The 12,582-nt window shown below is 44.2% G+C and overlaps 1 protein-coding gene across 1 annotated transcript in view; it reads right to left on the minus strand.

The window, feature by feature from the left end:
- Nucleotides 1-7,916: 7,916 nt before the first annotated feature.
- Nucleotides 7,917-12,582, minus strand: part of CHAT (choline O-acetyltransferase) — a 50,124-nt gene continuing 45,458 nt past the window's right edge. Inside the window, exons 14-15 of the mRNA XM_059052498.1 lie at nucleotides 9,921-10,058; nucleotides 7,917-8,186 (exon numbers count right to left, since the gene is read on the minus strand). Of these exons, the coding sequence (XP_058908481.1) occupies nucleotides 7,917-8,186; nucleotides 9,921-10,058 (408 nt within the window). The remainder of the gene's footprint in view (nucleotides 8,187-9,920; nucleotides 10,059-12,582) is intronic.

Below are 12,582 nucleotides of genomic sequence, written 5' to 3' on the forward strand. Positions count from 1 at the left end.
TAAAAATACTTGTTTTATAGTCTGTGTTTGGGAATTCCACTCTCTGGAGACCCCATGTGTCTGTTTCTGTTGTTATTTCTGCTAGTTTCTGTCATTTTGTCTTGTCTCCTAGCGTGCTTGGTTTACTTTAATTGTGTACTGGACATTGTACTAGAAAAATTATTTGTAGAAATAATTTGAGGCCAAGAAAGATGTTATTTTCCTCTATAGATGACGTTATTTTTCACTTCTTGCCAGGTCCTGGTGGCACCAGCAACCCAGGATCATCTTAATACAATTTCATGACTTGAGATTTTCTGAGCCGTCCAGATGGCCTGAAACTGGGCTGCAGTCCATGTGGAGGTTGGTTTATTTATATTTTTTCCTAATTTCTGTGGTGCAGTTTTTTTGGATCCTAGCCCAATGAGGATTGTAGATTACCAGGGTTCCCCCCCTTGGTGGTGTTAGACTCCACAATTTTTGTAAGCCTAACTCTGCAAACTCCAAATTGCATCTCATCTTCTAGGTTGCCTATTCAATATTACTAGATAGTTCCAGAGAAAAAGTATCTCCAGTGCTATGCTTACTCTCATCCTCTTCCTCATCTTAATCCAGTTAGCTCTTTTCTGATTTTCAAGAAAATTTTTTTAAAAATATGTGACAGATTTTTAAAGATGTCTTATGTAGGCAGCATAGTCTGAATTAAACTACTCTACCGTTGTAAGAAACAGTTCACCCATTGAGAATTTCACTGGAGTTGCATTGAATCTAGAAATCGATTTGGGGTAAACTGAATCTCTCTGATGCCTTCCTATTTATTATATTGAAATACCTCTCCTTTATTTAGATTTTCTTCAATGTCTTTAAGTATAGTTTATTATTATCTGTGCATGGCTCTGCATGTCTTTTGTTAAACTTATTGCAAATTTCTGTTGTAAGTCGTGTATTTCATATTGTGATTTTATTGCTGTATATAATGAAGTTGAGGGGCTTCCCTGGTGGCGCAGTGGTTGAGAATCCGCCTGCCGATGCAGGAGACACGGGTTCGTGCCCTGGTCCAGGAAGATCCCACATGCCGTGGAGCAACTAAGCCCGTGAGCCATGGCCGCTGAGCCTGCGCGTCCGGAGCCTGTGCTCCGCAACGGGAGAGGCCACAACAGTGAGAGGCCCGCATACCGCAAAAAAAAAAAAAAAAAAAAAAAAATGAAGTTGACTTTTATATATTGATTTTATATAAGCTACCTTGACTGTTTCTTATGATTTCTATTAATTGTAGATTCTTTTGAGTTTTCTATGTAGACAATCACATTGTCTACAAACAATGATAAATTTATTTACTTGAGTAAGCCTTTCTTTTTTCCATCTTATTGGACAGGCTATAACCTCTAGTGAAATGATGAATAGAAGTGATAATACTGCCTATCATCTCCTTACCCTGATTTTATTTTAGTTTTATTTTTAAAATATTTATTTATTTATTTTTGGCTGTGTTGGGTCTTAGCTGCGTCACACAGCCTTCCCTCTAGTTGTGGTGTGCGGGCTCTAGAGTGCATGGGCTTAGTTCCCCCGTGCATGTGGGATCTTATTACCCCGACCAGGGATTGAACCCGGGTCCCCTGCATTGGAAGGTGGATTTTTAACCACTGGACCGCCAGGGAAGTCCCTTTACCCTGATTTTAAAGGATAGAAAACATTTCCAATATTTCCCTATTTAGGATGATGTATATTGTATGTTTTTGTAGATCTTTGTCAAGCTAAGTTCTTTTCTAATTCCATTTTACTATGAGTTTTTAAAAATTATGAATGAGTTTTTTTAAATTATGAATGAATTTTTCCATTCATAATTATGTTGAATTTTTTGAATGTATTTTAGTGATTTTAATGATTAGAATGATCCTATTATTTTTATTCTTTAGGCTGTTGATGAGTAAATGACATTTAGATATCTTCTAATATTAAAATACTTTGCATTCTTAGATAAACCTGAATTGATCATGGGTGTATTATTTCTTTTATATTCTGTTAGAATTTGTTTGCTAGTATTTCATTTAGGATTTTTGGATATATATGCATGAGATAAACGGGCCTGTAGTTTTTCTTTATCATATGTCCTAGTCTGGTTTAGATATTAAAGTTACACTGGCTTCAGAGAATAAATAAGGGAGTATAGAAGAAGAGGGAATATCCCTTTATTTATTTTGTATACAACTGAAATGAGCACTTCTTAGAATGTTTGGTAGAACATGTCTATAAAATTTAATGTTCTTGACACCCCCCTTTTTTCCCCTGAGTGGGAAGACTTTAAATTATCACTTTGGTTTAAGATTTATAAGACTATCCAGAAATTTTATTTCTTCTTACATCAGTTTTAGTCAATTATATTTTTCTAAGAATTTTTCTGTTTTTAATCTGTTTTTAAATTTATTGCCGTAAAGTGGTTGAAGTGTTTTTGTTATCCTTTTATCATCTACTTTATTGTAGCTATGTCAGCTTTTTATTCATAATATTATTTATTTCTGACCTTCTCTTTTTATTTTGTTGGTTTTACCAGAGACTTGTCTATTTTGTCAGCCTTTTCAAAGAACCAACTTTTCCTTTATTTAGCTTCTCTATTGTTTTGTGCTTTCTCTTTCACTGAGAGCTGCTTTTATCTTTATTACTCTCTTTGAGTTTACTGTTCCTTCTGCTTTCTTTGAATCTATTGTTTGGTCCTTTTTTCTTACTTTTAAAATTACACTTAGCTCATCAATCTTGAGTCTTTCCTCTTTTCTGATGTAAGTATAAATTTCCCTCAAAGTATTGCTTTTGCTGTATCCCAGAGGTTTTGATATGAAGTATCTTTATTATCATCCTGCTCTAAGTATTTTTAAATTTCCATTATTATCTCTTTTTTGACCATGAGTTTTAGAATGGTGTGTTTTCTGGATTTTGTAATATTCTTAGCCATTTTCTCTTTGAATAAGTGCTTTCCCTCCACTGTATCTAATCTCTCCTTTGTGAACTTCTATATGTATCTCTCCTGTATTTTTATTATAACATTAAACATCTATTTCATGGCTTCTCTTTGAGTCATCTCTTTTCTCCAGCCTTTGTGATATTATTCACCTGTTTCGTTTATCTGCTGCTTTCCCTCCTGTGAGCCATTTCTTGTGCTGTTTGTATTTTTTGACTGTGAGCTCATCTTTAATGGAGTGTTTTCCCCCTGGGGGTTTGGTGTGTCCAGGGTTGTGGAGAGTGGTTTTGTACTTGATTCTGCTGAGGCCCTTTGGATCTTACTAACCCAGGCAATTTAAATAAATTATTGGCTTGGAATTCCTGCTTTACAGATAAGGTGTATACATTCAAATTCTACATCCACATGTGGCATAAGCTTATAATTATATTTCTCATGGATGTCTTTTTTCCACCATCTGCAGCCCTGAGTGAATGGCATGGTTCCTTAATGCTCCCCTGGGCTGATGGGAAGAGTGTTTCTAGTCCTTTTTAGAAAAGTGTTGGGATACCCCTCTGAGGTTCTGGTTTTGTGAGGGGTGTTTAGCTGTATCTCCCACCTTGGCTGGGCTGAGGTTATGTCCTGTCAACTTGCAGGGGTGGAAAAGCCCACTGTCAACCACTGGAGTCTGTGTCTGGTCCGACATACCTTTAACTCCCACTCACTGCTCTGTTTTGAACAGCCTTTTTTTCTGGAATGTGGGGATTTATTTTCTTTCTTTTGAACTTGACTATATGTTTAAAATTTCCTTCCTCTTTGTGTGTATGTTTTTATAGGTAGAAGGGCCCCTTCTGTATCAGCTCAGCCTGCCATTTTGCAGCTCCTTAAATATAAGAACTAGAGACCAAGGACAGAATCCTGGGGTCCAACGATATAAAAGGAACAGAAATAGGACGTGAAATCCCACAAGGAGATGGAAGAAGCAATAAGAAAAGAACAAGGAGAGAGCTGGTCCTTAGGAAACAAGGGAGAACAGGGCTTTGAGAAAGGTGAGGCCAGCTTTTCCCCCAGCTGCCATACTGTTCATCCTGCAGACTCAAAAGGCCTCTTTGGAAAGAAAACTCAGAGAAACATAAAAGCAGGGAGACTGCCTGAATTTATAAAGGGAAACCAAGGTCCTGGTTCTCTCTCTACCCCCAAGAAGAACAGCTTAGGAGTAATTTGGAAACTCATGTTTGCTCTTGTGAACCTAAGAAGGACTCCCCCTTACATTTTTACCTGAATGTACCAATGGCTACCTCTCAGGACCTTCAGAGACAACAAGGAGGGGATGGCATTATTTTTCATGTTGGAGGTTGGCTTGCCTGTTGGTACTCTTCTCTGTCACCTATATCTTGTTATTTTGGGGCCATGTGTGATATATGTGATCAATAAGAGCAAACCCACGTTGCTTTCCTCCTGTTCCTTCCTATCCCCTCCATTGCTCCTGGAATATTCTTAGCCATTGTCTTTTTGGATAATGCTTTTTTGCATCCCAGTCACACAAATTCATACACTTTAAGGTTCGATTTGGGCTTCTATTTGAAGGAATCTCAGTTCTGGTTCTGTGGATCCTTGGGGCTGTGGAGGGGATGTTGCAGCTGGGAATATACCTGTGCAGGGTGTAGGGCCGTGCAGGGTGCAGGAGCCTGTGTGCACATGTACCTGTGAGCCTGCAGTAAGGATGTTAAGTTTTTACATCACTTCTAATTCTAAGTTTTCAAACAGTGATCATCTTCTGTCATCTTGCTACAACCCTGGAAATGGGTAGTGCTGATATCAACATCCCCATTTTACAGGTGAGGGAACTGAGGGCGAGAGAGGTGAAAGTGACATCCGCAAAGTCACTCTGTCTCTAACAGCAAGCTAGAGATAGAGCTGGGGCTCCAGTTTAGGCATCCCACCTCTGAGCCTGATGCTTTTCCCTCCACTTCATTCTGCTTATGCATGTTCATGCAGGCTTAAGTGGAAACACCCATCTCTACACCCAGGTTTCTGCCAACCTGATCACAAACATCCCGTGAAGCCTCTCTGACCCTCACCCACACCCCGTGGTGGCATGCCACACACTAGGAGAGACTAAGTTCCTTCCTCCCTTTTCTCTCCCAACCCCTGTCTTTGAGACATCTGCCACTGCTGCTGTCAGACCTCAGAGACAAATGAATTGTTGACCCAGCTCACAGAATTTACTACAGAATTTTTATAGCATTTCTGGGTGGAAACAATAGCCAACACCATCTTTCTTGGCATTACTTTTTATTGAATACAGACTTACAGTCTTTAAATAATTTGAATATAGTACTTTCAATATACAGTTCTTTAGTCATACATATATTTCTTTAGAGCACAAAACTGTAACCTAAAATTGAAAGGCTATAAATACACATGTACATATTGCCATAAATCTAGAACTATTTTATAAAAATAGAACTCAAATATCAACTTTATATATTTTGGAAACTTAGCAATATTGTAAGGTGGCCACATACATTTTTATTATGCATCACTGTCCCCCAAATGTCTGTCTCCAAGTTTCATTTTACATCCCTTTGGGGACACTTGGAACAGTCTCCTTTACCAGGTTCCCCACAGAGATGCCCATGGCCGTGGCTCAGCATTGCCTTTACATAAAGGCTCAGTGCACCCACCTGTTCTTGGAGGGGGAAGACCAGCTTCCAGCCCCTTCCTCAGAGAGAGGAGGTGTTCCCTCCAGCCAACGCCTGCCATCCACACATGGTTGATATCTGAATGTACAGTCAGGTTCCTTTCCCTATGCTCAGAGAATGGCAGATATGAGTTTGGTTCTGTCAAATCAGTGTAGAAACTTTGAAACAAACATCACCTGAACAACGCCTGCTGGGGTAACATCATCCTGATAGCGGGCACCAGTGCCCACCTGCTTGTGGAAAGCCCTTTACACATGTGATATACGATCCTGACAATCTCACAAGGCCGGGACACTCTTTTCCCCATTTGATGATGGAGGCAATTGAGTCTCTGGGCTTTTAAGTTTCTTGGCCAAGGTCAGTGGGGCTGCCCGATCCCCAAACCAGAGTTCTCTGCCTGCCCAGAAATCCATGGAGAGAAACCAGAAGAGAACTCGGATCTTCACTGTGGTCATTTGATGAGAACAGATAAGGGGCTTTGGGTCAACCTACAGCGGGTGGACAGCAGTTCCTCAAACATTCCCAGAATTCTTGGGCTGCACCTTTCCAGGGCGAGCAGGAAGGTGGACATGTGAGGGAAGGAGCATGGACCTATAGACCAATACTTTTGAAGGGCAGTGCCAGAATCTCCCAGATCATCCAATAGAAATCCTCAATCTAAAACCAGGGGTTTAAGGAATTCACTACATCGGGCTGTTTGTGTTACAAAGAGCCCAGTAAAGGTTAAAATGCTCATCCCATCTCGGCCCTGACCGCTTCTATACAGGTCAAAGTGCAGAGACACAGTGGTCTGAAGAAGGGACACGTGCAGGGTCCCTGGGCCAGCGTGGAGGGCTCAGAGTGATACAGAGCTGGATGGGCAAGGGCAGGGAGGCTTTTCCAGAAAACCCCGCAGGGAGCATGGCAGAACTCAGTGTGATGGGAGCCCAGTTCTGCACCTTCTCTGGACGGAGGCAGGCTGCCTCAGCTATTTGCAGTTTTGATTTTTCTGGTTGCTTTCCCATAAAAATATGCCCCAGCAGAAAGTGCCTCTCACATCTCCTCCACGATCAGAGCCTCCCCAGACAATCTCACCTCGGCTCTGAGGACTGTCTGCCCCTCTGTCAGGACTGGCTCTTCATGTGGCCATTTCCTCCCCTCAACCCCACTCTCTGTCAGCTGTGCCCTCAGCCCCCAGGCCAGTGGAGAGCCCTGCTCTGGGCTCCTCCACACGAGTTTTAGGCAGAATCCCTAGATAACATCCTCCACATAAAGGAGCCCAGCTGTCCAAGGGTGTCCTGCTTAGGCCGCTGAGATCATATTCTGAAATTAACGTCACAGTGGTTTTCTTAAAAGCCTCTCTTAAGAATGAACAAAACAAAACAAATAAACAACAGCAGCAGAAAACCCCCGAAGCATCCCTCTCTCCTCTAAAAGACAGATCACCTATCAGGGCATGTTTCTTGTGAAGGCGGGTGGGAATGCAACCAGAAAAAATGCAAGTGGCAGGATCCCTGGGGAAGTGGTCCCCGCCACGGCCCCGGGGAAAGCAGAGAGCGGCAGCTACTCCAGGGCAATGGTAGACCATTTTTTTTCCCTTTTAGACTAGCCGGACCAGATTTTCTGAACTCAATGGAAGGCTGCTTCCGGGAGGCAAAAGGAGAAATGTGTCTGCAGGCTCAGATCATTATATTTTAAATTAACTTGTGCTGTGTGTGTGTGTGTGTGTGTGTGTGTGTGTGTGTGTGTGTGTGTGTGAGGGGGTGGGTTAGTGCTTACAGGACTGTGTGTCTCGGGGCAGGTCTCTCTGAATGCTGTGATCAGACTGCTTTGAATCTGAAAACAAAGCCCCCTACTCCTCCCAAAAAGACACAAGGTAATGACCTGGAGTTAGCCTCTTCCTTTGTGGTTCATTTGGGTACATTGCACATAATAAGGTGACTCTTTCGTTGGGCAAAAACATCACCTGGACACGCTAGGTCCTGCTGGGAAGCAAACCAATATTAAGCGTCCATGGCCATGGAGGGAAGTCAGTGGTGCCTTCCCCATCTTGCCCAGGCCACCTCTGGGCCAGGCTGGTTTTATTTCCCAATGCACAGGCCTGAGGGCACCTTGATCAATAATGACAATTCCCATGCATCACGAGGGACGCTTTCCTCCTAACACTCCAGCTTTGTGTGATGCCTCAGCGTGGTCTGTGTGTTGGGTCCAGAGTTACAGGGGAGCTACAGAAAGCTGGGGTGAGGGTTGGGACAGGGGTTCGGCAGGGTCTGGCAGCTGCAGAATGCTGGGTTTGAGGAGGTGAAACCCAGTGGCAGCAGTCAAGGTTGGTGTCCCTGGCTGGGCCTTGTTACTTTTTCCTTTGTCACCAGTGGCTTGTCTGTGGCACACGGTGGCCGACTGCAGAGGCCTCTCATTTCAATGAGGCTTTCTTCCACAGCTTTGGCAAACTTGGTTGAAGAGGTCTCTTTGCAGCCATGGAAGCTGGAGATGCAGAAAAGGATGCTCTCTGGCTGGGGGTTGTAGCAGGCGCCATAGCCATTGGGTACCACAGGACCATAGCAGCAAAACATCTCCATAGTGGTGGGCACCTGGAGGAGAGGACAGGTCAGAAGCTGCTTGTTCTGAAAGTCTGCTATAAAGCACAGCGTTCCAACGACCCAGGGGGCCTCGATGGGATATTTGCTTCTCTTTGACTATTTTCCACCTGGGTGTTTGACTGAATTAACCACATCAAATGATTGCTTCATCATGGATGGCCACAGCCAGAGTCGTCAAAACAAACCCATCTAACTGCATGAAATCAGAAGAAGAAGGGCCATAAGGCCCTCCCCAGTGTGAAATCTGCTCTACTTGTGAAGTCAGAAGCTCCCAGAGTGACCTGGTGCTGGGTCTCAGCCGAGTCTCTCCTTCACCTGGGGACTGTTTGAATCACGGAGGCAATCAGAGCAATTAACTAAATGGTACCCTGGTGGCACCCAACAGTTAGATGGCTTCCCAGAGGGAGTAATTTATGAACTGGAGGAAATCTGGCTCGTCTTCTCTGTCGATTTTCCCCACATCCTTAATTACTGTCAGTATTGCCTGGCTGGTCTGATTTTCTCCCCACAGCCTGGCCACGCACAATTACCCAGCACTGGGCGTTTCAAAGATTGCCATCAACTGGAGTTTTAGTTATGTACCTGATATGTTTTGAATTCAGAGGGCAGAGATTTTGTAATTTGGATCACAAACCAAGAAAGTGTTTCTGAAGGCATTCAAGCCATAAATGTTCATTCCAGTTGGAAAAAAAGAGTCACCACACCCTAACTTAATTTTATTAGCTGGCTTTAAAGGGAAAATAGAGCACATTCTTGAGCAGGTACAGGGCGGGGTTTGCTTTAAACCCACAGGCTCTGTGTGCTCGGGCCTTCAGAAATGACACTGGCCATTTTAATGGGGCAGAACAAACCATTAGTCTTGCTAATAGAGTCACCTCATTGTCAGATAAATTTGCCGTGTAACAGCCGAAGGCCATAAAGCCGTTCTGAAGCACTTTTTGCCCACGGATGGTTTCCTGAAGAATTTATGTTGTTGTATTCTGCCCTCGTTTATTCACGTCTGCGAGTTCACTGCCATAATGCCAAAATGAAATTACTGAGTGGGCTTTTATCCTCAAACACAACTTTATCAGCCCTTTTTATTGTCCGTGTCCAGCTTTTCGCAGATGAGGTGGAGTTTTAGTCAATTGACATTCGCGGGGGGCGGGGGTGGGGGGAATAGGTAATTTCTCCCCTAAACGGCTGCCTTTCTCTAATGGATTGCATTCTGTTTTTGTGACAGTGGTCCTCCAACAGAACAAGCCTGTAGCACTGATTAGGAGATGCTGGGCCAGCAGTGGGCCCTTAGAATAATGGCTGTGACCTGTTTGGAGGACCCTGTCCGTGCCAGGCACTGGGCTGGGCTTTCCACTGATATTGTCGCATCTGGTTGAGCCAGGACTTTGCTGTGGGCCTGTCGGGCTTCAGAGCTTGTGGTCACCATGGTGAACACCACGTCTCAAGCAACATTGGCAGGAGTAAGCCTAATGGTTAGGGCACCAGAATGGGTGTTCTCCCATCCTGCCCACCTCTGCTAAGGTGGCATTCGTGATTATGCCCACTTAGAAGGTGGGGAGACCTGCACTCTGAGCATTCAGGTCCTTGTGCTGAAGGCCACGCAGCTCACTGGAAGCAGAGCCAGGACTTGCCTGACTCTAAGCAGTGGGCTGTAGACACCGAGCTCTTTAGAGAGCTCACTGCTTCCACTAAGTGGCTTCTTGGGTCACGGCCATGCTAGGGCTGTACCTGGCTGGTGGAGAGGACAAACCGGTTGCTCATCAGGTATGTTTCATCTGTGAACATCTCGGGCAGCTCCTTGCACACTTCCCGAGCCAGCTCCTGCAGCCCCAGCAGGTGGTTGTCAATGGCCATCCCTGTTATGGCCTGGGTAGTTGGGGACAAAGAACAGGACATGAGACATGGGCTCCCCCTCCTCCCCTCCTCTCTAGTCCGCAATGCTAAAGGGGACTCTAACTGCTCTCGCCTACCCAGTACTTGCTGCAGACCACGTGTGTGGGTGACCGCCCAGAACCGACCACTGTACTACATGGCCTCTGCTCCTTGGGCCCTTGTGCATTTCTACGTACACAGGATGAGCCAGAGCAGGTTGGGTTCTAACACGAGGATGCCTGAGTTAAAAGTCAGTGAGTCTGAGTGCTCCCAACAGCATGGGCCCTGCTGGCGTTCACTGTGTATAACTACTCCGTGCTCTAAGTGGAAAGAGTGGGGTCAGCTGGGGCCATCCCCAGTACCTTCTCAGGTAGGGCAGGAACCTGGGCAGGAGCACGGGTGCTGGGCCCCATCCAAGCATGGGGAGGGGTGCCCCAGGCTGTCACTGGACAGACTCTCACCACAACCAACACTTCATACTCCAGCAGGAGCCCAAGGAATGAGGGGTAGAGAGCACTGAGGTCTGTTCCTGAGTCTTGGCTGCTGTTTCGTAGGCTCAGAATCAGTTCAACTAAACTGGATTCGTAATCTAAGAATAATTTTGAGACAGGAACTAGACAGCTTAGCAGAGGCTCAGCTCACATTTTCAAGGGTTTTTGGATGAAGAAAGGGTTTTTCTTTTTGTCACAGGTATTTGAACTCTTATCAAAGGATAAGAGAGGGACTTTTCTGGCGGTCCAGGGGTTAAGACTTTGCCTTCTGATGCAGGGGGTGCGGGTTCAATCCCTGGTCGGGGAGCTAAGAGCCCACATGCCTCGCAGCCAAAAAACCAAAACATAAAACAGAAGCAATATTGTAACGAATTCAATAAAGACTAAAAATGGTCCATATCAAAAAAAATCTTTTAAAAAAAGGGCGGGTAAGAGAATAGCAGTGGAAGCAGTGGTAAGAGAATTTCTACGTAGGAGAAGCCCAGGGGTGGTGGTGCTGTGGCTGGAAGTGAGGCACTGAGGCCAGGGCACTCATTCTTCATGTTCCCCACTGGAGGCTGCATGTGTAGCATGCACATGGGCTTTGCTTGGATTACATGCTTATTTGGGGCAATTTGGGGGGCTGAGGGAGACATGGGGGCCACATCTGGCCTCTCATATTAACCTCTGGATCAACATCAGGGTAATTGTGAGTAACTCTTGGGGGTTTCACGGTTACCTAAGATGGCCACTTAGCTGTTAACGCCCCACCTAGGAGGAAACCTCCCATCACAATGAACTTTGTTCAGGTTTACAAGTCACGTTTTGGAATTTGACAGCTGTTTTCTTTCAGTTGACAATGAATGCATAAAGATGACTCAGAGGCCCCAGTCTCTCCAAATGCACCGAATTATGGGCTGCAAAGACATGTTATACAACCACCGCTCACTTTAGACCTGCCCCGTTAGGACAGAGGGGAAGAACTGTGAGACGCACCAGCTATGAAATAGGTGCACTTTTAATTTCTCTGGCTGCCTCTGTTTAATGACTGATTTGTGTAGATCTATCAAAGCAGCTACTCTGTGAAGCAGCCAATCCACCCCTGTTTTCACCATCTCTGAAGTCACTGTAGCAACTGGCAACTGGGGTTGATTTAACAGGTTGTTTGGAGCAGAGCCATGAGTAGTAACAAGTAAAATGACTCGGCATTCAGTCTTTCGTTCATTCAAGGGATCTTAATTGAGTACCTACTATGTGACTGAGCAGCTGCTAGAGAACAAAGCAGTCACAAGACTCAGCCTCACGGAGGCTTAGGTGTGATGGGAGACAGATGATAACCAACCATACAGATAAGCTTGTGATCATAAACCGAGTAAATGCTAGGAAGGAAAAGCATAAGGTGCTGTGAGTATGTGATAGCGAGTCTGGATCACATTTGCTCCTTTCCCTGGAATTTCCTTTCTCCATTACCACTACCAAATATACTTGCCAGATATCTGGAGGTTTCCTGGCTTCCTTCCTCTGTCCCTTACCCTGCACGGCCAACCAGGTGCCAGATTTACCTACAAGGCATCTTTAAAGCTCTCCTCTTCCCATCCCTTGTCTCTTTTACTTCGTCGTTTTCACCAACTTAAAATAGTTAAAACAACAGAAGCCTATGGCAATGCTTTGGAGGATATTTTTCTAAATTTTTCATAAAAATTTAAATTATTATCAAAGTTGTATATTTATAGTTAAAAAAAAAAAAAAAAACAACCCAAGTAAGCCAAAGGCTTATGTCACTTTGCCAGCACTGAGTCCCACTCCACAGAAGCAATCACTTGGAACCCTTTTAGCGACTGACTTTCTTAGTTCTAAACAACATGCTTAGACTGCCGTTACTGCATTTTTCAGTTTTCTTATTATAGAAGATGAAACTTTGGCTCTTTTATATCCCCACTCCCCAAATACACTTCCACTCTCCTATGCTCCCAAATAGAGTTACATTTGAACTCCTTGTTGCTTGATCAATATTCAGTGTTTACATGGTTATAATTATGCAGGTATTC

The sequence above is a fragment of the Kogia breviceps genome, chromosome 2 (assembly GCF_026419965.1).
Source record: "Kogia breviceps isolate mKogBre1 chromosome 2, mKogBre1 haplotype 1, whole genome shotgun sequence".
Classification (NCBI taxonomy): Eukaryota; Metazoa; Chordata; class Mammalia; order Artiodactyla; family Physeteridae; genus Kogia; species Kogia breviceps.